This window comes from Bos grunniens, chromosome X (genome assembly GCF_055505025.1).
Source record: "Bos grunniens cultivar Pamir isolate PY7600 chromosome X, Bosgru_T2T1.0, whole genome shotgun sequence".
In the NCBI taxonomy this organism is placed as follows: Eukaryota; Metazoa; Chordata; class Mammalia; order Artiodactyla; family Bovidae; genus Bos; species Bos grunniens.
This window is the reverse complement of record NC_141194.1, coordinates 108966778-108993816: the sequence shown is the minus strand read 5'-3', so window position 1 is coordinate 108993816 and position 27039 is coordinate 108966778. Positions and strand designations below refer to the sequence as shown.

The 27039-nt window shown below is 50.6% G+C and overlaps 2 protein-coding genes across 4 annotated transcripts; one reads left to right on the top strand and one right to left on the bottom strand.

The window, feature by feature from the left end:
* Window positions 1-7441: 7441 nt before the first annotated feature.
* On the bottom strand, window positions 7442-16950 carry LOC147341134 (protein EOLA1-like). 3 transcript variants are annotated; one of them, XM_086385942.1, is made up of 3 exons: window positions 16816-16950; window positions 12605-12885; window positions 7442-11905 (listed from the first exon to the last, which is right to left on the bottom strand). In XM_086385942.1, exons 2-3 carry the CDS (start codon window positions 12855-12857, stop codon window positions 11658-11660), a joined length of 501 nt encoding a protein of 166 aa, XP_086242068.1. In that variant the 5' UTR covers window positions 12858-12885; window positions 16816-16950; the 3' UTR covers window positions 7442-11657. The 3 variants fall into 3 exon arrangements, with proteins under 3 accessions (XP_086242068.1, XP_086242066.1, XP_086242067.1); XM_086385940.1 differs by lacking the exon at window positions 16816-16950 and adding an exon at window positions 16364-16634; XM_086385941.1 differs by lacking the exon at window positions 16816-16950 and adding an exon at window positions 16046-16339.
* On the top strand, window positions 15232-26994 carry LOC147341133 (uncharacterized). Its single transcript, XM_086387155.1, has 10 exons — window positions 15232-15258; window positions 16384-16536; window positions 17045-17227; window positions 17793-17847; window positions 17966-18030; window positions 18661-18715; window positions 18974-19132; window positions 19334-19448; window positions 19796-21789; window positions 26085-26994. Exons 1-7 carry the CDS (start codon window positions 15232-15234, stop codon window positions 19048-19050), a joined length of 615 nt encoding a protein of 204 aa, XP_086243281.1. The 3' UTR covers window positions 19051-19132; window positions 19334-19448; window positions 19796-21789; window positions 26085-26994.
* Window positions 26995-27039: the final 45 nt, after the last annotated feature.

The window sequence follows — 27039 nt, the reverse complement described above, 5'->3', positions numbered from 1 at the left end:
CGTTTACGTCCGGCGCCTGTGCGCCTGCGCGCGCCGCCATTTCCTGCAGCCGCGACCTTGCGTCGCGGTGCTTACCGGGAAATGCGACCATCCACGCTTCGAATGGCTGGCTGCCCTGGGCGGAGAAGCCTCGGCGGCGGTTCCCACGACGGCCGCCAGATGGCGAGCGAGGATCACAGTTCTGCCTGGCCGCCCATCTTGGAGATGGCCATCCCGGCGCCCTGGGCTCTCGCTGCCCATCCCTCGATGGCCTGGAAGTTCTGGGTGGTCCTACCTGCCTAGAGCTGACGGAGGCCCTCTGAACCCGAGTGCACTATCACCACAGTGCAGGCAGAGGCGGGAGAGAGGAAGGGTGCCCGCAAAGATCCAAAGGGGCTGTTTGGCGAGTTGCCCTGGTGGTCTCTGGACGCCAGACGCTGGTCTTCAGAGCTGGCCGCGGCCAGGACCCATGGACACGCGGGGAGGGCAGTCGACCCTTCAACCCTGAGGGACCCTGAGTGGACCTGCCAACTCATGGCGCTGGGTCTCCGTGGGGAGGGGACGTCGTTATCAAGAGGTGGAAGAGGGAGATGGACCGTTTGGGTGGTTCAATCTGCAGAGCAGTGGCTGGCGCCTTTCCTTTTTTAGTGGTAGAAAGTGAGTAGAAGAGAACTGAGAGGATTACCCTGGTTACCGAGTTGTATCAAAATATATATCATCATATATACCGAGTTGTATCATCAAAATATATACTGCTTCCAGTTTGTGGGTAGTTACTACTGCTAAGGCCTTGGTCTGGTGGACATGGTGCTCAGGCAGTCGGTTCAGCCATGAGTGAGAGGTGCCTTTTCAACTGTCCTATTTGTTATCTAACCTCCTGCCTCCCAGATGCTTATGCAAGTGCACCAACTCTTCTATTTAGACATCTAACATGGTTATGCCTCCTGTTGTCTTCCTTTCTACAGTCAGGTTCTGCTTTTCTGCCTTATTGATTTTTATTTCTTCTAGCAAAAGCTCTCCCTGAATTAAGGCCAGGCACAGCACAGGCCATTTTGAGGTTTGTATTTCCATATTTCCAGCCCTAAGGGCCTCCATTTCCCAGAGCCCCAGCAGTGCAGGGAAGAGTAACACTCCCATCCCTTATCATTGGTAGAATTTGGCCTTTCCTTTTTCAGCTAGCCCTTCCTCTCCCCCTTATGTGTGATATCTGGGTAAACTGGGAAGAAAGCCTGGGTGCTCCTTCCTTTAGCACCACAGGGAGATCAGAACCATGTATGCTGGTAACCACATGTGAGAACTCTCACTTTGGCCCCACCTGTCCTCCATGGTAAAATCCCAGGCCACTCTCTGTTCCTTGATCTCAAAAGTCAGTTCACAACTGGTTGAGAGGCTTGTCCTGCTCTCTTCAGAACCCTTGATTCTGGAAGTAATGAACCATTTCTTCACTTCTTGATGTGGGTGGGGTGTGTGTGTGGGGAGGGTTTCATTGGTCTCCACATCCAAACCAAATTTTAGGTGGTCTTTCATTGTCTTTACATTGGTGGAAGTTATGTGCAAGTCTATGGAACTGCAAACCACTCACACCCCGTCCCCCCCGGCCCCAGCACACACACACAACCAAGAGAGTCAATTACAAACAATATCACTGAAGACATTACAGAGATTAGAACCACTTTTAAAGATTTAGGGGTGGTGGTCCCCATCATATCTACATTTGCATTGCTAGTCTGTTGACTGCAGAAATTGGATGAATTCTGTAAAATGACTGTATACTCCAGGCTTCACCAAGTAGTAATTCCAGTTGTGGATGCTGTGTGCTGGATGTGGTATAATTGCTCAAGCAGATTAATAAGCCCTTAGGTCCATGTTATTTGGCCATTGATTTGATGAGTACATTCCTTTCTATTCCAACCAATCAGAGGAAGAGGATGAGAAGTAGTTCACAATCATATGGACAGACATCTCTATTTAAAGTTTACTCCACTGCTATGTTAACTCTCCTGCCCTACATCATACGCAATCTCATAACATAGTACAAAGAGATGTGGATCACCTAGACAGCCCATAGAACATCACTCAGATCAGTTAAACTGACATGATAATATCGATTGAAGAAGATGAGTAAGAGGGGTCTGTAAGACACGTGCTCAAGAGCATGGGAAGTAAACCCTATGAAAATCCAGGGAGCTGACAATTCAGTGAAGTTTTTAGGAGTTCAGTAATCAGAGGCCTTGCAAGGAAAGTTATGACCAACCTAGATAGCATATTCAAAAGCAGAGACATTACTTTGCCAACAAAGGTTCGTCTAGTCAAGGCTATGGTTTTTCCTGTGGTCATGTATGGATGTGAGAGTCGGACTGTGAAGAAGGCTGAGTGCCGAAGAATTGATGCTTTTGAACTGTGGTGTTGGAGAAGACTCTTGAGAGTCCCTTGGACTGCAAGGAGGTCCAACCAGTCCATTCTGAAGGAGATCAGCCCTGGGATTTCTTTGGAAGAAATGATGCTAAAGCTGAAACTCCAGTACTTTGGTCACCTCATGCGAAGAGTTGACTCATTGGAAAAGACTCTGATGCTGGGAGGGATTGGGGGCAGGAGGAGAAGGGGACGACAGAGGATGAGATGGCTGGATGGCATCACTGATTCAATGGACGTGAGTCTGAGTGAACTCCGGGAGTTGGTGATGGACAGGGAGGCCTGGCGTGCTGTGATTCATGGGTCACCAAGAGTCGGACAGGACTGAACGACTGAAATGAATCAGAGGCATGCCAGGATGTCCCCTCCAAAGTGCAAGACAAATAATTGCATCTTGAATCCTCCACCACAAAGAAGACAGCAGGGTTATTGCTACAGTCCACATGATGATGCAGAAGGCTCAGAGCTGGGGTGCAGGAGAGGAACCTGCAGCAGGTCCAGGCTGCAGTGGAAGCAGTTGTGTGGACCATCTTTTATGACAGTCCTCATGGTGTCAGATGTATCAGTAATGGGCAGAGATGAAGTGTCAAGTTCAAGGCCAGCCCCTGTAAGAGAATTGCCACCTACGTCCCTGGGGTTCTGGAGGAAGGCCATGCCATCAGCATCAGAGATTATATGTCTTTCTAGAAATAGCTTCTGGTGTGCTTCTGGGCCCTGGTAGAGACATATGCTTGACTATGGGACACCAAGTGTTTTGGCTTTTCTCCTGCGTTTGCCATGAAAGAGGAGAAGGAGAGGTACACTCTACCCTCAAATGAAATGTGTCAGTTCAGGTCCTTCAGGAAGTCAAGCTGGAGTTGGAAAATGTGAAAGATGTATGTTTCACCATGCATTGCCCCAAATGTCAGAGATGCAGCTTATTAAAAAGCAGAGACATTACTTTGCTGACAAAGGTCAGCTAGGCAAAGCTATGGTTTTTCCAGTAGTCATGTATGGATGTGAGAGTTGGACCATAAAGAAGGCTGAGCACCAAAGAATTGATGCTTTTGAACTGTGGTGTTGGAGAAGACTCTTGAGGGTCCCCTGGAGAGCAAGGAGATCCAACCAGTCAATTCTAAAGGAAATCAACTCTGAATATTCATTGGAAGGGCTGATGCTGAGGCTGAAGTGCCAATCCTTTGGTCACCTGATGCGAAGAGCCAACTCGTTAGAAAAGACCCTGATGCTGGGAGAGACTGAGGGCAGGAGGAAAAGGGGGAGACAGAGGATGAGATGGTTGGATAGCATCATGGACTCAATGGACATGAGTTAGAGCAAACTCCAAGAGATAGTGAAGGACAGGGAAGCCTGGCATGCTGCAGTCCATGGGGTCGCAAAGAATCAAACACGACTGAGCGACTGAACAACAACAGCAATGCATCACCACAGATGCTAGAGATACAAGGGACATTGAAACTACTCATTGTGCCTGCCATTGTGGAGCTTAGAACTGCTGAAGGAATTGCAGAAATACATATGTAACCATTGTGCTAAGTGCTTAAGAAAAGCAAGTACTACAAGATTTCATTAGAGAAGAACATAACTTAGATGGGGACAGGAATGCCAGTTGAGGTGCTGCTGGTGAAGGGACAGGAATGCTGAGACATGAAGGATGAGTAGGACTTGGCCAGGCAAAGAGTGAGGGAGGCTGTGCTCAGGCAAAAAGAACAGAGTATGCAATAGGCAGAAAAATGACCTCTACCTCAGTCATCCACTTCCCCTGGTCACTTCCCAGGCGTTGTCATCTCCTATAACTGCCCTCTCCCACCTCGATCATCAGTGATTCAAGTGTCCCACTCTCTGATTACAGACTCCTCACTGTGGTCATTTTCCAACCTCTTCAGAGCCTTCAGGCATTTATTTTTTCTGTCTCTGTCAGCCATCTCCTTCTTCACTTAATCTTTTTATTTAAAAGAACTTACTCAGGTATAATTGAAATGCACATTCTTAAAGTGTACAGTTTGATAAATGTTGATATCTGTATACACCCATGTAACCATCATGACAATCAATATAATAAATATCTCCATCCTCCCAAAGCTTTCTCATATCCCTTAGAAGTCCCGGACTTCTCTATAGCTCAGATGGTAAAGAATCTACCTGAAATGCAGGAGACCCGGGTTCAATCCCTGGGTCAGGAAGACCTCCTGGAGAAGGAAATGGAAATCCACTCCAGTATTCTTGCCTGGAAAAACCCATGGACAGAGAAGCCTGGGAGGCTACAGTCCATGGGGTCACAGCATCGGACATGACTAAGCGACTAACACATGTACCCTGCAACCTTGCTAAAGTCATTTATTACTTCTAGGTTTTTCCTGGTAGATTCTATGGGATTTGGGGGCTTCCCTGATAGCTCAGTTGGTAAAGAATCCACATGCAATGCAGGAGACCAAGGTTTGATTCCTGGGTCAGGAAGATCCCCTGGAAAAGGGAAAGGCTACCCACTCCAGTATTTTGGCCTGGAGAATTCCATGGACTCAGTCCATGGGGATTTGTACACGACTGTATGACTTTCACTTCATGAGATTTTTATATATAGAAACTGTTGTCTTGAGGTAATAGCAGTTTGACTTCTTTTCTAATAATGAATACCTTTTATTTCTTTTTCTTACCATGAAACAAATACTATTATCTGTCTTAGAAAGGCTTTCTGCTTAGCTCATTAGCTTCTGACTACAATGTGACAGACTCAGTCCTCCATCTCTTCTTTCTCATTGCAACCTTGGCTCCTTAAGTCTCTAATTTTGTCTCTCTGGGCCTGTGAGACCACTGAAAGCTGCACTGGTTTTTTTTTGGTCCTCAGATATAGCCATCTACCTGGATGAAGCCTGGATTCTCAGCCTCCTTCACTGTGCCCTAGAATTGGGAAATGTCTCCAGAGGAAAAGAAGTTGCAAAATGTCAGTTTATCTTTCCATGGTTCTCCTTTCTCCAGCATGTTGGCTCCTTAAGTCCTGATCACTTCATTAGTTCTCCAATGGCTTTAAACTATTTTCTGTCATACTTTAAATAATTGTTTGCTATTTATTAATGTTATTGTTGTAAAATATTGCATATATACAAAGGAAAAAATGTATCATGTACATCAACAGTCCAAGGAACAGTAGAAAATCCCATAAATCTGTATCAGAGAAGAACAAGCCTGATTCCGTATTGGATCTCTTCCTTTAGCTCTAATCTTTGTGCTCTGTCGCCTGTGCTTAGTCATGCTGGCTCTGCACCTTCATCTCTTCAATCAGTAAAAGAACATTGCCTATCACCTAAAATACATAATAGACTTTTTCTCAAGTCTCTGACTCCCAGGCTTAACCTTTAAAGCCATAACACTTTTCATTCATACAGAGATAAAAAGTTGCAGAACAGAAAATAGCATTTGTCTTATTGAAGGTTTACAGGAATTTCATGACCTGACCTACCTGGACACCTGCAAGAACAAGGGATTATCACATTTCCTCCAGGGTCTTCCTGGCAGCAAGAAGTCTGCAACAACCAGCCACACTCTCCCCTTTTACTATAAAAGAAGCCTGAATTCTAACTCGGGTAAAATTGTTCTTTTGGATACGAATGAACCATTTTCTTGATCTGCTGACTTTCTGAATAAAGTCACTATTCCTTGCTCTAACACTTTGTCTATTTATTTGGCCTGTCATGTACTTAGCAGTATGACCTTGTTGTGCGTGTGTGCATGCTAAGTAGCTTCAGTCACGTGCTACTGTTTACAATGCTATGGCCTGTAGCCCGCCAGACTTCTCTGTCCATGGGATTCTCCAGGCAAGAATACTGGAGTGGGTTTCAATGCCCTTTTCCAGGGGATCTTCTCGACGCAGTGATTGAACCCACGTCTCTTACATCTCCTGCATGGGCAGGCAGGTTCTTTTCCACTAGCACCACCTGAAGCCCCATGAGCTTGGACTTGGTAACAAATCCACCATGCATATGAGCTTTAGGTACCCTCCTCATTTATAATTAGTCCTAGTCCCCCTTCATGCCATTATCCTATATTATTCTTTTTTAAAAATTCCTTTAAATTCAGATATAATTGACATATAACATCATGTAAGTTTGAGGTATACAATGTATTGACTTTACACATTTATATGTTGCAATGTGTTACTGCCTTAAGGTTAGCTAACACATCTGTCACATCACATAATTATCTTTTTTTTGTGTGTGTGTGGTGGGAATACATGATGTTTTAATGGGGTTTTCCTGTTGTTCTCTGTAGGAGCATTTGTCTGCCAAAAACTACCCTGAAAACTGAAGAAACATTTTTAATCACAATAAATGGCATTTGCTGAGTTGTGATAATGCTCAATGAACCAGGCAAACACTATATCACTTTTCAGAGTAATGCAAATAATTATTTCCATTATTTCCCTTGTATATACTAATAAGTAAATAGAAATCTATAAAGTTTAATTGGTTGAGAACACAGAAGTGAGGAAGCTGGAATTCCCAGTCAGGCCTTTTCAGCTCCAATGAATGTGTTTGAAACACACAGACACACATATCTATATCCGTATCTGTATCTATATCTGTATCTCTGAATTGTTCAGTGCAAGCAGGTAGGCTGAAGATACAGGGAAGAGTTAGTTTTACAACTTGAATCCAAAGGCAGTTTGGAGACAGAATTTCTTCCTCTTTGAGGGACCTGTCTTTTTCTCTTAAAGCCTTCAACTGTATGGATGCAGCCAACTTAGATTATGGAGAATACTCTATTTATAGTCCACTGATTTAAATGTTGATCACATGTAAAAATAACTTCACAACAACATCTAGAGACATGTTTAACCAAGCAACTGGGCAGTATAGCCTAGCCAAGTTGACACATAAAAACAGCTACCATGCTCCCTAACTGTATTTTCAACAGTTCAAACAATGGAAAGAATAGAGAAGAAATAGTGTCACACTCTCACCTCTGTCCCCTTCCCTTCACAAAGAAGAACACTTCAACCTCTCAGTGAACATCCTTTCAGAACTGCCTATTCCTTTAACACTCATACATATAAATATATGCATATACAATATGGTTTATTTAAATAGGATCATTCTACAGGTATTGTGTCTTGTTTGCCCTCTTGAATGGTAAGTCACATATATTTATCCTTTTATTTACTTGGACAAACATTTATCTAATATTTATAATATTAAATGATACAATTGAGTAAAAAGCAAAAGTCCATATTTGACCCCCTTCCTGAACCTCACTTTCATCCTCAAAAATAAATACTGTTATCGTTTAAGGAAGCAGATCCCTTAATTGGCTGCCTGTCCCACGATCCAGATTCTAGAATCTCCAGACAGTATTTATTGGGCACCCTGACCCTGGTCTGAGGCTCTTCTGCCCTGAGCATTCACTGCTTGGGTACAGAATCCTCCTGAGCTAGACTGGCTCCATGGCTAGTCAGAGTTCCCATGAGGCACAGGCAGCCCAGCTGGCCCTATCAACTGATGGGGAACCCGCAGCAGGGGACTCCCGTGATTCCTCCCCAGATTGAAACGTAGATTGAGGGGAGGTTTTGGAGAAGCAGGGTGAGCAACCTGAGAGCCAAGATCGACGCCTCCAAGACAATCTGCCCCCACAGGGCCTGAACCCAAAAATGGCCAAGGAGGAAGACATCCTCGGGCTGTCCTTTCCCAGGAAGCTCTGGAGGATCGTGGAGGATGCGGCCTTCACTTCTGCGTGCTGGAACGATGAGGAAAACATGGTGGTCATCGAAGAAGATCTCTTCCGGATGGAGATCCTCCAGCGCAGAGGCATGGACCAGATCTTCGAGACAGACAGCATCAAGAGTTTCATCAGTGAACTGAACCTGTATGAGTTCAGGAAAATCCACCCTTTGGGCTGCTCTGCAGGGAAGAAGATGATGATGGTAACGTAGAGCCCTTCCGAGAAGACTAGGCTAGACGAGCTGAGTGCTGGATGGGTTTCATTTTCCAGGAAAAATTTTTCTCGTGAGAGGGTGGTTAAGGAAAGAGGAGAAAGCAGGATGTGTTGTGTTCCACCACCCCTCTTAGACAGGGGTGATCCCAAACCTTGAGGGGCCACTTGATGTCAGGGAGGGCCAGTAACACCTCAAGTGAAGATGGCCTGGGGGGAGCTCTAGGGAGTGACATGCTAGGGCCTCATAACCTGCCAGGAATGAAGAAACATCTCCACAGTTAGGCAAGGCTGGGATAGTGGTGGGGAGGAGGGCAGCAAGGAAGGGCTCTTCTCCCACCTGATGGTTAAAGTGATTCATTTCTTTCAGATCTATCCCAACTGCAATTTTCAGAGAGACAAGCCTCTCCTCCTGCAGAACATCTGGAGGAAAGGTGACCCCAGAACAACTGCTCAGCCTACTGCCAGTGCAACAGCGACCACAAAGACAAAGAAGCTAGCGGTGGCAACCAGACAGTCTCCTCGACTCCACCACAACCAGTGCACCCAAGAGGCGGGCAAGAAAGTCCAGAAGGGAATGCCACCTGCTCGCAGAATGCCCAGCTGGTGCTCATTTGTGTTCTCTGGCCTTTGGTCTATGGGCAGTGTAGCCAGGTGGGCTGGGAGAAACCATCTCCACAGCGAGCAGGGTGGTCCCAGTGGAGAGGGCACATCCAGCAATGCCACGTCTGTGTCCCCAGCTACTTCTGGAAGTGATTGAACAGGGGAACTGCCCGAGAGCCCCCCAGAGTACCCAGATTATGATTTGGTGATGGCTTTGCACAAGATCTGCTACTACATCCCGATGGTGGCCCTTTCAGTCATGGTCCCAAATGAAGCCCCTGAGGCGGAGGAGGAGCAGGGAGAGTCCTCAGATTACAAGTGTGTCCTCTGTGTGCACTTCAAGGACAAGCCCAATCCCTGAACTGCTAGGTCCCTTAGTTCAGTTCAGTTGCTCAGTCGTGTCCGACTCTTTGTGATGCCATGAGTCACAGCACGTCATGCCTCCCCGTCCATCACCAACTCCCGGAGTTCACCCAAACTCATGTGCATCGAGTCGGTGATGCCATCCAGCCATCTCATCTTCTGTCATCCCCTTCTCCTCCTGCCCCCAATCCCTCCGAGCATCAGGGTCTTTTCCAGTGAGTCAACTCTTCACATGAGGTGGCCAAAGTATTGGAGTTTCAACCTCAGCATCAGTCCTTCCAATGAACACCCAGGACTGGTCTCCTTTAGGATGGACTGGTTGGATCTCCTTGCAGTCCAAGGGACTCTCAAGAGTCTTCTCCAATACCACAGTTCAAAAGCATCAATTCTTCGGCGCTCAGCTTTCTTTACAGTCTCTCACATCCATATATGACCACTGGAAAAACCATAGCCTTGACTAGACGGACCTTTGTTGGCAAAGTAGTATCTCTGCTTTTTAATATGCTATCTAGGTTGGTCATAATTTTCCTTCCAAGCAGTAAGTGTCTTTTAATTTCATGGCTGCAATCACCATCTGCAGTGATTTTGGAGCCCCAAAATATAAAGTCTGACACTGTTTCCCCATCTATTTCCCATGAAGTGATGGGACTAGATGCCATGATCTTAGTTTTCTGAATGTTGAGCTTTAAGCCAACTTTTTCACTCTCCTCTTTCACTTTCATCAAGAGGCTTTTTAGTTCCTCTTCACTTTCTGCCATAAGGGTGGTGTCATCTGCATATCTGAGCTTATTGATATTTCTCCCAGCAATCTTGATTCCAGCTTGTGCTTCTTCCAGCCAAGCATTTCTCATGATGTGCTCTGCATATAAGTTAAATAAGCAGGGTGACAATATACAGCCTTGATGTACTCCTTTTCTTATTTGGGACCAGTCTGTTGTTCCATGTCCAGTTCTAACTGTTGCTTCCTGACCTGCATATAGGTTTCTCAAGAGGCAGTCAGGTGGTCTGGTATTCCCATCTCTTTCAGAATTTTCCACAGTTTATTGTGATCCACACAGTCAAAGGCTTTGGCATAGTCAATAAAGCAGAAATAGATATTTTTCTGGAGCTCTCTTGCTTTTTCGATGATCCAGCAGATGTTGGCAATTTGATCTCTGGTTCCTCTGCCTTTTCTAAAACCAGCTTGAACATCTGGAAGTTCATGGTTCACATATTGCTGAAGCCTGGCTTGGAGAATTTTGAGCATTACTTCACTAGCGTGTGAGATGAGTGCAATTGTGCAGTAGTTTGCTCAGATGGTAAAGCGTCTGTCTACAACGAGGGAGACCGGAGTTCAATCCCTGGGTTGGGAAGATCCCCTGGAGAAGGAAATGGCAATCCACTCCAGGACTATTGCCTGGAAAATCCCATGGACAGAGAAGCCCGGTAGGCTACAGCCCATGGGGTCGCAAAGAGTCGGACACGGCTGAGTGACTTCACTTTCACTTTTGAGCATTCTTGGGCATTGCCTTTCTTAGGGACACTCAAAAGTACTCTCTTGTAATCAAATAGATTTCTGGCTGTAATAAAGTAGAGCAAAACTCCATGGCAGTAAATAAAAATTGAATGACAACTTCTAGTCTGTGTTCTTTCTGTCTGTCCATGCTATTCACACATGGCACAGGGTGAGCCAGATGAGGTTGGAAGCCCACACCCCAGGCAGGCTTCAGTCCGGTCCCCATGGTTCCTTTTCAACTGAAGCAGCATCATTTCACACGCTCGGCCAAGGGTCTGACCCCCAAGCCGAGCTCAGGACAGGCTGGTCCCTTGGCCTTGCCTGCCACTCAGCAGATGGCCCAGCCGGGCTCCTGACCTTGGGGGTGTCACTTTCCCTGATTCTTGCACCCTGAAGCAGAAGGGGCTCAAGGGTCCCCCAACGATTCCACAAGTTTCTGATCAGCAGCTGAGCATCTCTAGCTCCCGATCTTGGGGCCTGTTTCTGGGCCTGTGGGCCTCTCCGCGTGCTGGATGCCTCTCTACCTGCCGACGCACAGCCCAGTCCCCAGCCTTCCCCCATCAGCCCCTGGTCACTGTTCCAACATCGGGGAGTTTGGACCAGAACAGAGAGGAAAAACACTAAGCATTTCCCCAACAACACGTTTCTCTCAACCACCCAGACACAGCAGGGCCAAAACGAGTGGCAATGCCATCTTATCATAAAGGTCAAATTCCTGCAGACTCTTGCTGAGTCCAGAGCAACACCACATGAGGGGTGTCCTGGCACCCTGACCCACATCAAGTTGGCAGAACACCCCAGGGTGGGGCCAATTCAGACTGAACCAGACAGGCATGTCCAGGGTGCAATGGTGACGGGACAGTGTCACCATGTGCTGGTCTCTTGGTCACCTTTTGAAAGCCCAGATTGGACAGGCTTCCTGCCCAAAGGGGATCAGGTGCTGGGGGATGTCCACCAGGAAGATGTCCTTCCCACCTCTTCCAGGGATGGGCTGCAGCAGCCAGCGGGGGTTGGTGAGCACAGTCAGGTACTTCTGTCGCAGGTCAGGCAACAGGGCTTGATTCTCCAGCTCCTCCACCTCTTCGGGATCTAGGTTTTCTGGGCACAGCAAAGTGTCCCCAATGTCCACGAGACCTGTGTGCAAAGACAGGACACAGAATGAGAACAAGGTCATTCAAAGTCTCGCCTGCTAGAGACTAAAACGTATCACGGCAGGGAACCAGTGAACTGAATCCTCTGGCTGAGCATTTCAGATGGGCTCACCTTGGCAAAGGGAATTTGGGGCAAGGGCAAGTGAGGGAAGGAGCGAAATGAAAGGGAGAGGTCTGGTGCTCCACAAACCCACCAGGCCACAGGCAGCTCTCAGTCTGCCCACTGCAGGCCACAGGGACAGAGCAGGAGGACCCTGACAAGGAACCTGTGGATATCAGGTCCCGAAGCGATTCACCACCAGAGTTATTGCTGTGGGGCCTCACCCCTGGGGAGTCAGGGGACTTGCTCAGGCCTGGCTGCAGGCAGTGGCAGTGGGGAACCCAGGCTGGGTGCTTTCCTGCCTCTCATGGTCTCTGCTGGGGACACACACGTGGGGACACACACACACAGACAAGTGCCACACACAGACCTGGACCCGCCTTTGCCTCAGAGCACAAATGGGCATTGAGGCCCAGACTGGTGGTCAGGGACCTTGGGCCATCGTCTCCCAGCCAAGGGACCCTTGCTGCTCCTCTGAAGAAACCTCAGCTCCCCCCTCCCCGCTTACCAGCTGGTTCAACAGAAAACAATGTAGGGCAGCATTGGGGCCATGCAGACAGCGTGGGGCAGGGTGTCACTTGCCCGCAATCACTCCGCGGCCGAACTTGTCCCCATCCCGCAGCAAGGCCTGGATCTGGGCGGGGCTCATTCCCAGCCTCTGCTCCAGCAGCTCCCGCCAAGCTGCATCTTCCCAGTCCCGGCGAGCGATGTGGACTGCCAGGGTACAGTGCTGGTGGCCGCGTAGCACGGGCCGCCACCGCGTCTCCAGGGTCTTGACACCGTTTAAGATGAAACCTGCATAAGGCTGTCTGAAGGACAGACAGCCGAACTTCATCTCCCAGGGCTCCTAGGGCCTCATGTGGCTGTGGAAACACAGAACCACCAAGGTCAGGAGCCTGACACAGTGGCCTGCAATCTCACAGCCCTGGGCTGGACCTCAGCCCCATGTGCCCGAGCATCCTCCAAGCCTGCTGACACAGAATCTGGGGGGTTAGAGAGGGCTGGCTCTTTCCATCCATCTCCACATGGTCCACAGATAGGGCGGTGGTGACCCAGAGGACCCGTCTATCATATGGAGTTTGTGGGGCGGTCAGGAAGGAGGGCAGGGCAGTGGAAGAGAGGTACATGGTGAAAGGCACGTGGTGAGTTCCAAGACAGAGGGACTGGAAACCCTGGGAGCACCGAGGAGGGAGGGCAAGCCCCCTGGTTTCACAGCCCAGTGGCTGGGCTCTAATCTTCTCAAAGCACGGACAGGCACTGTCTTGGGCTTAGCTTCCCCTACCCCCAGCCACCACCCCACCCCTTAGCTCCCGGCCCCATCCCTGCCCATGCTCTGGAGATCTCCATCTTAGGCCAGGGCTGCTGAGGGCAGATCCATGCTAACCAATCTGGCCTCGGCCCTAGGGTGCCCTGGAGCTCAGACAGCCCTGCCAGGTATCTTCCCCACACCTTTGGCAGCCACATTCCTCCCAGTCCTTCCCACATCACTGCCTCCACTGTCATCAGATGCCCCAGCCCTTGCCCAGAGCCTAGAGAAAGAACGGAGAGCAGAAACTACTGGGAATGGCATGCTTCCTGTCCTTGCCAGGGCCTGGGATGGCATCATGCAGGGATCACAGAATTCAAACCCCAAATTACCTGCTATGTTACTGTCACCTTGTTCGACACCTGAGGAGGAGCCGAGGCACAGAGTCACAGCCCATGACTGCAGGGGACCTGACTACACGTACCTCCAACCTCACTTCTTTCCTTGTACCTGGCGGGGGGTCCCTGTTCACTGTAGGGGAGTGGAGGTGGAGGATCAGAGCCATGGGCCTGAACCTCAGTAGTCTCAGCACCTCCGAGGGAGCTTCCATTTCCACATGGCTATGAGCAACTTCCCTTTCACTTTTCACTTTCATGCATTGGAGAAGGCAATGGCAACCCACTCCAGTGTTCTTGCCTGGAGAATCCCAGGGACGGTGGAGCCTGGTGGGCTGCCATCTGTGGGGTCGCACAGAGTCGGACACGACTGAAGCGACTTAGTAGTAGTGGTAGTAGTAGTAGTATGAGGATGGGGACAAGGTCCTAGAGGCACCCAGCCCAGGGCATTCTGGGCCTTTCCTTCCCCTAGCATAGGAGAGCCACAATTCTCCCAGGCCCATGAGGAACCATGTGATCTGGTTCGTAGCCTGATGGCCTGCTCTCCTTGCCCCTGGATTCACCCCCGGTAGCCATGAAGGCCATCCTTCCATCCTTGGAACACTCCAGTCAGTTCCTACCTCAGAGACTTTGTAGGGTGTGAGGTGTCACATTGTGTCCCCTCAAATTCAGGTGCTGGAGTCCCAATCCCAAGTACCTTGGCAGGACCTTACAGACAAAGGAAAGGTCTTCACAGAGCTGATGGAGGTCAAGTGAGCTCATTAGGATGGACCCTCCTCTAACAGGATGGCTGTCCCCATACAAAGGGCACATTTAGAGGCAGACAGGCACACAGGAGAACTGGGGTGAAGAGGAAGGCGGAGATCTTCAAGGCCAGACACACCCACCATGGCCAGCAATGCCCAGAAGTGAGGGGGTGGATGGGACAGACTCTCTCTACAGCCCTCACAAGAGCCAACCTCCGCTGACACCTCGACCTCGGCTGCTGGCCTCCTGAACCAACACGGTTCGTATTTGAGCCAGCCGGCCTGTGTGACCCTAACATAACTGCCAGCAAATTAAGCCAGAGGGTCAGTTGTCTGGAATCTCTCTGCAGAGGCAAGGGGGATGGCTTCTCCACTCCCAGCACCTTGGGCACACTCCTCCACGTCTGCACATCTATTTTCATGCGTTTGTTTTCACCCTTATATGGTGTCTGTTTACACCTCCCAGTGTTGGGGGTCCCACAAGTTACTGATGCTTCCCTCCTGACGGAAGGGTAGGGAAAACTCATTCTGCCAATACAGCCACTCAACATGACCACACACTGACTGAAGAGTCATGCAGGAGGTGGCCCAGGGAACAGGGCACACACCTGAGGTGCTGACACACACTAGCAAATGGTCTTTCACAAAGGCTCCCCTGTGTCCACTTCACCAACCACAGGCAAGGGTGCCATGTCCTCACCCACTGGCTAGCGCTGAGCAGCATCATCCCGCTGAACTTCTGTTGACGTGCTGGGTGACAGAGGGTCACCCTCTTCACTGGGTCTGGCTTGGTTACCAGGGAGCCTGGCTGGCCCCTGGGGCATGGCCATTGCTATGTCTTGTACTGGGGTATGTGATTGGATCCCAGGCTTGCCCAGTTTCCGCCACTCAGTGTCTCAGCCAACCCACCCCCTTCCTCCTGGGCACCTCTGAATCTCATCTGTGTGGGTGGAATCCCTGAGCAAGAAGGGGCTCAAGCTTTCCCACCACTCGATGCAAAGGGTGCCCACTTGGTGGCCAGAGGTGAAAACACTCTTCCGCCTGCTTGTCTGTGTGTCTTCACCTGCGCAAGGACCAGAGGAACAGGGAAAAAATCACCAGTGAGAAGACAGCAATGTTGGACAACAAGACACTATGTTCTTCTCCTTGGCAGGGGCCTCAGACCACAGGGATCCAGGAAGGCCCAACTGATGAGAAACACACATGCAGGTTCCCTCAGGGTAGGTTCTGCTCATCACAGCAGCTGGCCTGTCATGTGACTGGGACAGGGACCCCACAGTGCCTCAAGGGTCAGCACAGAAATCCATCCCCCAGCAGTGACGGTGATTTACAGCTCAGGAGACTGGGGCAACTACGAAGAGAAAATGATTCCTCCCCTAACACTGCCACTCTGGAAGGATCCGGAGGCCGGCACAGTCAGTCGGCCGCCCTACATGGACTCCTGGTTGGGCCCCACCAGGAGGGGAACGCGTACAAGCAGCTGAGCTATTCAGGTCAGGGCCCGGTGTGGGGAGCTCACAGGGGGCGGGGTGGGGGGGCTCGTGTGAGGTCACAGTCCGGGGGGAGGAGCAGGAGGCTGGAGGGCAGGTCTGCTGGCATCTTCGCATGAGTCCCGGGGCATCGCCAGGACACGTACGTGGAAGGAAAGCAGGCGGGGACTGTGGCCGTGAAGGGGACCGGAAGGTCCGGTTCGGCCCCCTGGCAGGGGCTCCTGGTCCCAGAGTCTGGAAACCCCCGCCCGGAGGTACCGTCTGCACACGAGGCAGGTCCCACCTTCCTGCAAGTAGAGCGAGTCGCGGGCGCTTTTTTGGGATGGCCAGGCAGCGGCCACCAGGCAGGACAGTAGTCCGCCACCAGGACCGCTGTCAGGGGACGGCGCCAGTTGGCCTTAGTCCCGTCGCGCCAACAAACACTGAAGCCCCTGATTTCCGGTGTGTATGGCTTCCGTACTCACGTAAGCACGCAGTTACGTAGACACGCACGTACGAACAAAGGCGCTTTCCCTCGCTGGCCTTGTCTGCTAGGAGACAGAATAGGAGCCGCCACGCTCTGAGGTGCCTGGAAGGTCAGGCCGAGAGGAGCCTCGAGACTTGCGGCCTGGAGCGGGACCCGAGGGAGGACCAGGAAGTGAGCGGTCGGGCGGAAAAGAGGAGGGGAGATGGGAGGAGCAGGGAGAGGAGTCTGGGGCTGAAGCTCCTCCTCACCTGGGTGAGGAGGCGCTTCTGGAGAAGGAGGCGCTTCTGGAGAACGAGGCGGGGCGGGGCGAGGCGGAGCGGAGCGGGGTGGAGCCACCGGGAGAGCGGAGCAGGGCGTACAGTAATGGAGCTGTGGGCCTGGGGAGCCCACGGAGGTTGGGCTTGTCCAGCTCCATGGCGGAGCCCAGACTGTGCCCTTTTGAGTCCGTACCATAAGCGTCCAGTCCGCGAGATTCGGCGAGAGTCAAAGTGACCGCGACCCAGTGTCCTCAGCGACTGCATCCGAGCTTCAGGGTGGACCCCAGGGGCCAGGGAAGCGGGAAGAGGCGCAGCCTTTGGGCGGAATTCCCCAACTCTAGGCTGAAAGCCCAGGCTGGCTCCCCTCCAAGTGACCCTGGGGCTGCTGGCCCAGTGCTGAGCAACAGTCTGTCTTTTTGCAGATGCGAAGGAAAATCCTCAGTTTCCTGCTGCCCCTGGGACCTGAGATGTCCCATAGAAAAGAAGCTTCGCTTTCAAAACAGTTTCCTGTCCTCTTCCTCTTGTCTGAGGGCTCAGCCCACCCAGGGCAGCCCCCTGACTCTGCTCCTGACCGCCGCTCTCCCTGCTGTGCCCCAGCCTCCCAGGTGCCTGATCAGAGTAAAGGATCCTCTTCCTGTCCCCACTGCTACTAGCTGAGTTCAGGCTTCACGGCCTGGGGCCAGTTCTGTCAGCCTAACCCCCACCCCTCACCCCCGCCCCCGCACTCTCCTGGACCCCTGCTGTCTCTCCTCCTCCAGCTGGAGTTACACACACTATCGGTTCTGTGTCACAGAGCACACACATCTATCCTTGTCAGTCCCGGGTTGAAAGTGCAGCTGAGCCCTCTCCTGTTTAAGCTTCAACCCGTCCATGGTGCCCTGGGGGACTTCCGGTGGTCTGAGGTCTCCTTCCTCCTCACCCAGCACTCTGGGTGGCTGTGCTGGTCCTACACTCTGTGCAAAGCTCATCCGGGACCCCACACTTTCTCATGCAGTTCTGCCCCTTGACTGACTACTGGCTCCTCTTGTCCTGACAACCTATTGTCCTCCTTCCAGGCATGACTGTAACATTCCTTTCTCTGTCTGCCCGAGTGTCAGCCGCTCTCATCTGGGAGTTTTTGGGCGCCCTACATCTTCCTGCTGCCCACCTTTGCCCCCCTCTTCTTCCCAGGCGGTGGCTGCTGGGCACGAGTCTGGACCCCTGAGCGTCGCCAAGTCCCAGGAAGGTATGGTTGGTGTCTACCTGGTTCCCATTAGCCGGGCACCCACACAACTGCTGCCATGGGAATGTTGAGTTGGAGCAGTGCTTTCTCTTCCAGTGTGCAGCCTGCTCTCTCCTCACAGAAGCCTGCCAGCCACGAGTTGAGGGGCAGAGGCTGCCTCCTGGATTTGAGGCCTCAGCACTGCAGGTACCTGAGTGATCACCACATCCACCTCCCTCATGCTGGTGCCCTGCTCCTCGCCCTGAAAGTGGTTACCAGCTGCCTCCAGAAACCCCAGAACCTCCTGGTAGTGGTTTCAGATTGTTAGGGAGGGTCCTGTGAATGGTGGGTGGGATCCTGCTGATCCTCCCGAATCCTGGTTTTGAACTAGACCTTGCCCAGTGAACTGGACACCTATGAAGTGTGGCTGCTGATGGGGGCAGCTGTGAGGCCTTGCTCCGTGGCGTTTCTCCACACCTGTCCCTTCCCTGCTGCTGGCCCCAGCTCTCCTCACATGCCCACATGTGAGGACTGAGCCACGGGGAGTGCTGCCTCCCACCCCACCTGGGTCTCTGAGGCTTGGTGAGGGTTCCACTTTCCTCCTGCTGTGCGTTTACAGGCAACACTGACCCTGACCTGGGACAGGCTCGACCTAGATTCTCGGTTTTCCTCATGTCCTCCTTGGCCGATGTGTTTTCTTCTCTGAAATGCATGTTGTTCATCTCTCTGCTGAGCCATGTGTCCTTTCTGTGCCAAGTTGTGGGCACTTTTTTCGGGGTCTGGGCACTCATCCCGCCCTGGTGTTTGTATTGTAGATTCGTTCTCTTCTGTTTTCAGGCTAGCAATGAACTCAGTATTCACCTGGTCTCTTGGAGCCGTAAGTGCCCCACAGGTCAGTGCTTGTCTGTCAGGCCCTCCTGCTGGGGGCCACCATCCACCCCCTCATACCTGGGCCGAGCAGTCCCCAAGGTGATGCTGCCCTGGCATCCAGCACTCTGCCCGTGAGAGAGGGCTCCTTCACATTCGTGTCAGTCCCTTGGTCCCTGCCTGGCTTTAGTCCTGGGCCTTGGACTCCTGCACGTGGGACAAGCCCAGGGGCAGCCATGTAGCTCTGGGAGGTCAGCCAGACCTATTTCCTCTCTGTTCCCAGGGCAGGTCCTGTTGTCCGCACCCCTCTCTATACCACCCAAATGGAGGGGCCAGCCTGAGAACTGGACGTGTTTCTGATTTCATCTCAGTTCTGCTGCAGTTCTTTGAGAGGACACGGCACACATGGGACCTGTGGACACGGGTGGCCACTCTGCTGCCGGTACTCAGGGTGCTGTATGCCAAAGGGCTGGGGCAGTGCCCAGGGGGACCTTCTGTGAGCCTCTGGCACTGCCCCACTCACATTCACATCACAGGCCTTTATATCACGTTTGACACACGGGTGGGAGATGCTGGTTTATGCGTGTCCATCATTCCTGAGTTCTGGGGTCTATGTGCTCTTCACTGTCCTCTGTCTGGGCAGGTTGGCCACAACCCAAATGCTGGACTGCCCAGCACTGGAAGAGGCTTCCAGACAGCAGGCTGCAGCACACTGAATGGATCCAACTGTTTAGTTTGTGAGATCAAGGAGTAGGAAGGTAAGACTGGAGTGTGCATTGCCATCCCATACCCATGGTGAGAGGACTTCCATGAGTGGACTCTTGAGCTCTGGGTGGGAGCCCCGTCTGGCTACCCTTTGAGTACTTATGTGCCCACCGTGGCAACTTGGCCAAGCACAGAGAGGGTGTGAGGAGTTAGGAGCAGAGAACACCCGTGAGGTGCCACCAGAAGTGAGAAGGTTTTCCAGTTCATGAGTGGGGCATGTATCCCACCCACCCCACCCCCCTGCCCATTTTCTGTGCATTTCTATTTTACTTAATGGAGTTCAGTCAATGGAGTTCTGTTCAGCCTTACCATCTTTTCCTCACATCACATGTTCCCCCAGGTTCTGAAGGAGTCCTCGACAGACGTCTCACTAAGCCCTGCACCTGGCTCTGGGGATACTGCATTCCAGGCTCTCCCAGCTCAAGACTGACTGACAAATCCTCGGGACTGGCCCTGTGTCCCTTACCGCTTGAGCCCCTGTGCCCAGAAACCCCAGCACAATGGGTCCTTCCAAAGTGGTCGCAGAGTCAGAGTTAACCGTGTCTGTCACGTCAGTGTCAAGTTGACCCTGTCTAGCAACCTCCACCCCTCTGGTGGTTCCACCACCCCACGTGGGGTCACCGACACAGAGCCCGACGTCCCTTTGGAAGGGGCTGGGGTCATCCCTGTGTCTGTTTGCTGTGGTGCAGCAGCATCCATACACCAGGGGCCTACCCTGTCCCTGTTCCTCAGTGCGACCTGAGAACTGGCTCAGGGCCTGAACCTGGACGAGGGATCTTGACCTGTTTACTGGGGCAGCTGCCCTTGGCCTCAGTGTAGTTTTGGACTGTACCTTGGTCAGTTGCCCACCTCTTGAACCTCCGGGAGGCCACATTTTACTAACCACCTGCCCTGCTCTGTGGGTCCGGCCTCCTGGGTGGTGGCAGACCTTGTCATGGTCCCTGGGTCCTGGCTGCTCAGAGTGACTGCGTGACCTCTGCTGCAGCTCCTGGGTAGTGGTGACGGGAGGGTGGAGGGTGTCGTCCGTCTCCTCCACCACGAGGCCCGTTGAGCCTGGCCTGTGTTGCACAGTGACTTCGCTCTGCTTGGTGGCCAGGCAGTAGGTGACTAGCTATTCCCATGGTTCCTTGGTTCTCATGCTGGTAGTGCTCTGGGTCCTGCCGCAGATTGGAGTGGCCAGCTCCTGTGCTTCCTGGGACGGAGGGCACATGTGGGGGAGGACTCTGGTCCTGTTTGTTCCCTTGGGGGTGGCGGGGGGGACACCAGCTCTTAATGGAGTGTAGGAGGTGGGCTGCTGCTGCAGCCTCAGAAGTTCAGAAATCTGGGATGTCCCAGTCTTCTGCACCCTGCCTCCTGGTCTCCCTGGCCCTCGTGTCAGGGATGCAGGTTTTCCCAAGAGGACCTCCAATGCCAGCGGTTCAGGCCTGCCTTGGCGGAACATTCAGTCTCTTTGAGGTTCAGCCACTCCTGTCGAATCCTGGGCTGATGTTTGTCCACTGCCTAAAGCTTTGTCAGCTACTGGGGAGACCCTGCCACCCCCCTTGGCTCTCACTGTTCTTCACCCTGAGCTGGTCATCTGCCTGTAGAGAGCAAAGCAAAGAAGTTACTTCACTCTATTCCTCCCACGTTCCACACGCCTGGATCTTCTCACTTGCCAGGGAATTCCGCTCCCCCTGCCAGCCCAGCAAAAGTTCTAGGAGCTGAGCTGTGGCCTTGAGCTCAGGGCTGAGTGCGCACAGACTACCCCTAGGATGGGTCCTCATAACCAGTGGGGCAGGGGATGTGAACCCTGTACCAAGGCCCCATGTCGCCACCTCTCCTCAGACATCTCCAGGGCCACCAGGGGGACGGGGCAGGCAGGGTCGGGCAGGGCATCCCTTCACATGTGATGCTGATCTGACAGTTCCTGCCAGCCCGTTGGGAGGTGCAGAGCACAGACAGGCATTGGAGGTGTCCACAGTGGGCCCCAGTTGTCAGGCCCTCACAGTGCCTGAGGCCTCATGATTGCTGTTGACAAAATGGGAGAATTGACACCAGGAATTGGTGCCTGAGTGGTGGCTGTGTGTACACACAGGACGCCAAGTGACTCTGCTTGGGTGGCAGCATACTCTGCCCTGCACACAGCTTGGTGGGAGGGGCTCTTGGTGTCTTTTGCATCAGACAGCTGCTGGGTTGGAGAGGAGAACTGCTTCCAGTGCGCTGGCCACCCAGACATCTGCTAGCACAGCCTGATGGGAGAGGGCAGGTCTGGGTGCCTGACCTCACAAGGCAAAGTGCATTCAAATCCAAGGATACCCATTCTTCAAGAAACTCCTCCACCGTGCAGGAAATCAGGTGTCCACTCACCCCTGCATCACTCAGGGCTGGGGGTGGGGAGGCTAGAGTGCATCTTCTAGACAGACCTGTAAAGAACAGAACCTGCAATGAGGCAGAGATTGGGGAGCGTGAAGTGTTCCCAAGCAACCACTGACTCACAGCAAGGGACCAGGGAGGGCTTTTTAGTTGGGAGGGCCATCTGGACTGGGTCTTGTAATGAAGAGGGTCTCCTTGGCTGGGAAATGGTGGAAGGGCCCCCAGAAGGGTCAGACCCATGGAGGGAACTGAGCTCAGGTCTGTAGCTGGATCAAGGTCATGGGAAAGGGGCTGGGATGCTGGACTGGGTCCAACTCAGAGGCAACTCTAAGGCATCTGGCCTGTACCCTGCGTACAGTTAATCAGTGCTCTCACTTGTAGTTTAAAAGGCAAGCCATCACTTCTCTCCCTGAGAAGAATCCATTGATTCAGTCATTTGGTTAGTCAGTGATTGGACAAAACTTTGTGTGCCTCCCACAGACAGGGTCAGGCAGCAGGTAGACAAGAGGGACATACAGGTGAGTCAGGCAATGACCAGCATGGCTCTTTCCAGGATGAGTGGCTCTGGCAGCTGCTACCTGTCCTCTCTGAACTGGACACAGGCACCGTCTTCTGCAGGCTGACCTCCTGGCTTGTGTGGAGGTTTCCAAATCTTGTTCCTGACTCCAGAAAGAGATTGAGAGAGATGACATTAGGTCTTTATGTTCTGAGAGTTATTGCTCAAATACAGGATGAGATGGTTAGATATCATCACCAACTCAATGAATGTGAATTTGAGCAAACTCTGGGAGATGGTGAAGGACAGGGAAGCCTAGCATGCTGCGGTCCATGGGGACACAGAGTCGGACACGACTTAGCAAATGAACACACACAGAGGTGAGGGTGTTGGGCCCAGATATTCCTGGCCCCCAGCAGAAGGTTGATTTACCCCCTGTGGCACCTAGTGTCCCCCAGGCTGAGCAGAGTGGCTGCTGCTGATGCATTGTTCAGAGAAGGAAGACGTGGTGCAGGTTTGCCCAGACCAACTCCCTAATGTCCTGAGCTGTGGCAGCTTCAACCACTGGGGGTGGGGGGAGTTTAGCCATGTGGGCCCCTCACTTACTGCCTTTGAAGAAGTAGTGCAGGCAGTGAAGACAAGATGAGATGGGAAGCTGGCCTTGGTTTGTTGTATTACCCAACTAGTGTTCCCAAATGGCACTTGGAGGAGGCTTTAGGAAAGGGGCCAGCTTTGTGTCTGAAATGACAATAGGGCTTGACAGTAATGTGCTGCTTGCTCGTTGTGCTATCTGCTGGCCCACTTTCCAACTTTACTTTTTTTTTTTTTTAATTGATGTATAGTTAGGGCTTTCGTCATAGCTCAGTTAAGAATCTGCCTGCAATGCAGGAGACCCAAGTTCACTTCCTTGGTGGGGAAGATCCCCTGGAGATCTTCCCCTGGAGAAGGAAAGGGCTACCCACTCCGTATTCTGGCCTGGAGAATTCCATGAACTGTATACTGCATAGTTCATGGGGTCGCAAAGAATTGGACACGACTGAGTGACTTCACTTTCACATAGTGGATTAACAATGTAGTGTCTGTTTCTGATATACATAACACTTCTGGGTTCTTTTCCATTATAGATTATTGCAGATATTGAGTATAGTTCCCTGTTCTATACAGTAGGACCTTATTTATGCATTTTATACATTGTTGTTCAGTTGCTCAGTCGTGTCCAACTTTGTGACCCCATGGACTGCAGCACACCAGGTTTCCCTGTCTTTCACTCTCCCCCAGAGTTTGCTCAAACTCACGTCCATTGTGTTGGTGATGCCATCCAATCCTCTCATTCTCTAGCACCCTCTTCTGTCTTCAGTCTTTCCCAGCATCAGGGTCTTTTCCAGTAAGTTGCCTCTTCACATCAGGTGGTCAAAATATTGGAGCTTCAGCTTTAGCATCAGTCCTTCCAATGAATATTCAGGCTTGATTTCTGTAGAATTGACTGGCTTGGTCTCCTTGCTGTCCACGGGACTCTCAAGAGTCTTCTCCAGCATGACAGTAGTACTATTTTATACACAGTAGTGTGTATCTATTAATTCCAAACTCCTAATTTATCCCTTCCCCTTCTTTTTCCCTCTGGTAACCAAAAGTTTATTTAATGAGTCTGTTGCTGCTGCTGCTGCTACTGCTAAATCGCTTCAGTCGTGTCCGACTCTGTGCAACCCCATAGATGGCAGCCCACAAGGCTCCCCCATCCCTGAGATTCTCCAAGCAAGAGCACTGGAGTGGGTTGCCATTTCCTTCTCCAATGCATGAAAGTGAAAAGTGAAAGTGAAGTCGCTCAGTCATGTCCGACTCTTAGCGACCACATGGACTGCAGCCTACCAGGCTCCTCCACCCATGGTATTTTCCAGGCGAGAGTACTAGAGTGGGGTGCCATTGCCTTCTCCAAAGAGTCTGTTACTGCCTTGCAACTAATTTCATTTGTATCATCTTTTTAGATTCCATCGATAAGTGATGTCATAGAATATCTGTCTTTCTCTTTCTGACATACTCCATTTAGTATGATAATCTCTCGGTCCACCCATGTTCCACAAATGGTATTACTTCATTATATTTCGTAGCTGAGTAGTAGTCTTGTGTGTGTGTGTATACCACATCTTCTTTATCCATTTATCTGTTGAGGGACATTTACATTGCTTCCATATATTGGCTATTGTAAATAGTGCTGCAATGAACACTGGGATGCATGTATCTTTTCAAACTAGAGTTTTTGTCTTTTCCAGGTATATATTCAGGAGTGGGATTGCTGGGTCATATGGTAGTTGTTTGTAGTTGTTTTAGGACCCTCCATACTGTTCTTCATATTGAGTGTACCAATTTACTTTTCCATCAACAGTGTACAAGGGTTCCCTTTTCTCTGCATCATCTCCAGAATTTATTCTTCATAGATTTTGTGATGGTGGCCATTCTTTCCAGTGTAAGGTGATACTTCATTGGAGTTTTGATTTGTATTTGTCTAATAATTAAGAATGTTGAGCATCTTTCATGTACCTTTTGGCCATCTGTGTCTTCTTTGAAGAAATGTCTATTCAGGTGTTCTGACCATTTTTTGATTGGATTGTCTTTTCTTTTCTTTTTTTTTTTTTAAGCTCCAGTTTTAATTAAAGGTCGTTAGTAATAAGAGTTTCCATGGCAGAAAGCTCCAGGCAGTGCTTGGAGGGTATGAATATAAAAATGAGGTGCCAAACCTAATGTGTCAATATATTATAAAGTGTATCTTTTCCTGTTCCTCCTCTGACCATTTCTGCCTTCTTAATCTTTCTAACTTTCCCAAGGCATGGAGATGTCAGATACATTGCAATGGATATTAAAATGAATTCTTAAGTGTCATTACCATAAAGATATAGCAACCGAATTTGCAAGTTCCATGCCTTGAGCTTATAGGACGAGCTCAGGCATTGGCACAGAAGCCAATTATTTGTATCTCACCAGTCTGTGAGGGTGGATTGCTCCTTTTGTGAGTGGATGTGTGTCCATGTAGCTCATAGGCTGGGCCAGTGCATAGGGCACACAGAGGGGCTGCCTGTTTGTGCTCATGATGCGAATGACATGATCCAGAGCCTGGGCTTTGGGATCCAGGGACCTGGGTTTGGATGTCAGTTCTTCTTTTATTGCATAGCCTTGGCACTTGCTATCTCTGGGTGTGTCTCTCCTCTGTTGAAAACCAGGTAGCACAAAATGCCACTCATGTCACAGGGCTTTTCCAGGGCACAACCTTGGACATCATGATGTCTACCACTGGGGCTCAGGGTCTGTCCCCCTTCTTCCTAATCTCTTCCTGGCCCACTCCTCATAGAGGCCCCCCAAAGTGTTCCACAGAACACAGTTTGAAAACCAGTGACATAGATCTCAGATTTCAGTGTGCATTCAGATCCCTCAGTGATCTTGTCAAATGTGGCTTATGATTCACATGTTCTGAGGTGGACCTGAGATTCTGTGCTTCTGATCAGATCCCAATTGATGCCTAAGTGTCTGGTCCAGGGATAGCATTTTGAAAAGCAAGGGTCTGATCACAGACTGCCTTTGACCTTTCACATCCTTTGATTTGGAGTTCTTACTGTTATTCTGATTGTGTCTTAAAAAAAAAAATCTGTTGCAGGAATGTTTCTATTAAGGGCAAAATCCTCAACTATACAGATGTGAAAATTGACCTGGGATAGGAAAGAGACAGAAAGTATTTGTTTCTCAACTGTGAGTGTCTGTATATTGTCACCCTGTTTATTTAACTTATATGCAGAGTACATCATGAGAAACGCTGGACTGGAAGAAACACAAGCTGGAATCAAGATTGCCGGGAGAAATATCAGTAACCTCAGATATGCAGATGACAGCACCCTTATGGCAGAAAGTGAAGAGGAACTCAAAAGCCTCTTGATGAAAGTGAAAGAGGAGAGTGAAAAAGTTGGCTTAAAGCTCAACATTCAGAAAACGAAGATCATGGCATCTGGTCCCACCACTTCATGGGAAATAGATGGGGAAACAGTGGAAACAGTGTCAGACTTTATTTTTCTGGGTTCCAAAATCACTGCAGATGGTGACTGCAGCCATGAAATTAAAAGATGCTTACTCCTTGGAAGGAAAGTTATGACCAACCTAGACAGCATATTCAAAAACAGAGCCATTACTTTGCCAACAAAAGTTCGTCTAGTCAAGGCTATGGTTTTTCCAGTGGTCATGTATGGATCTGAGAGTTGGACTGTGAAGAAGGCTGAGTGCTGAAGAATTGATGCTTTTGAACTGTGGTGTTGGAGAAGACTCTTGAGAGCCCCTTGGACTGCAAGGAGGTCCAGCCAGTCCATTCCAAAGGAGATCAGCCCTGGGATTTCTTTGGAAGGAATGATGCTAAAGCTGAAACTCCAATACTTTGGCCAGCTCATGCGAAGAGTTGACTCATTGGAAAAGACTCTGATGCTGGGAGGGATTGAGGGCAGGAGGAGAAGGGGACGACAGAGGATGAGATGGCTGGATGGCATCTCTGACTCGATGGACGTGAGTCTGAGTGAACTCCGGGAGTTGGTGATGGACAGGGAGGCCTGACGTGCTGCGATTCATGGGGTCGCAAAGAGTCGGACACGACTGAGTGACTTATCTGATCTGATCTGATCTGTGAGTGTCTGAAATATCTGTAAAATATTTTCTGAAGAACACAGTTTGGGTTAAGAAGCTGTTGCACTTTGTTAAGAAGAGTTGCA

Excerpts from the sequence above, each read along its gene's own strand:
- LOC147341133 (XM_086387155.1), top strand. The coding sequence starts at position 15,232 with ATGGCCATTGCTATGTCTTGTACTGGG. Across the intron at positions 16,537-17,044 it reads ACCCGAGGGAGGACCAGGAA|ATGCGAAGGAAAATCCTCAG; the intron begins GTGAGCGGTCGG and ends GTCTTTTTGCAG. Across the intron at positions 17,848-17,965 it reads CGTCGCCAAGTCCCAGGAAG|AAGCCTGCCAGCCACGAGTT; the intron begins GTATGGTTGGTG and ends CTCTCCTCACAG.
- LOC147341134 (XM_086385942.1), bottom strand. The coding sequence starts at position 12,857 with ATGAAGTTCGGCTGTCTGTCCTTCAGACAGCCTTATGCAGGTTTCATC. Across the intron at positions 11,906-12,604 it reads CGGCCGCGGAGTGATTGCGG|GTCTCGTGGACATTGGGGAC; the intron begins GCAAGTGACACC and ends CTTTGCACACAG.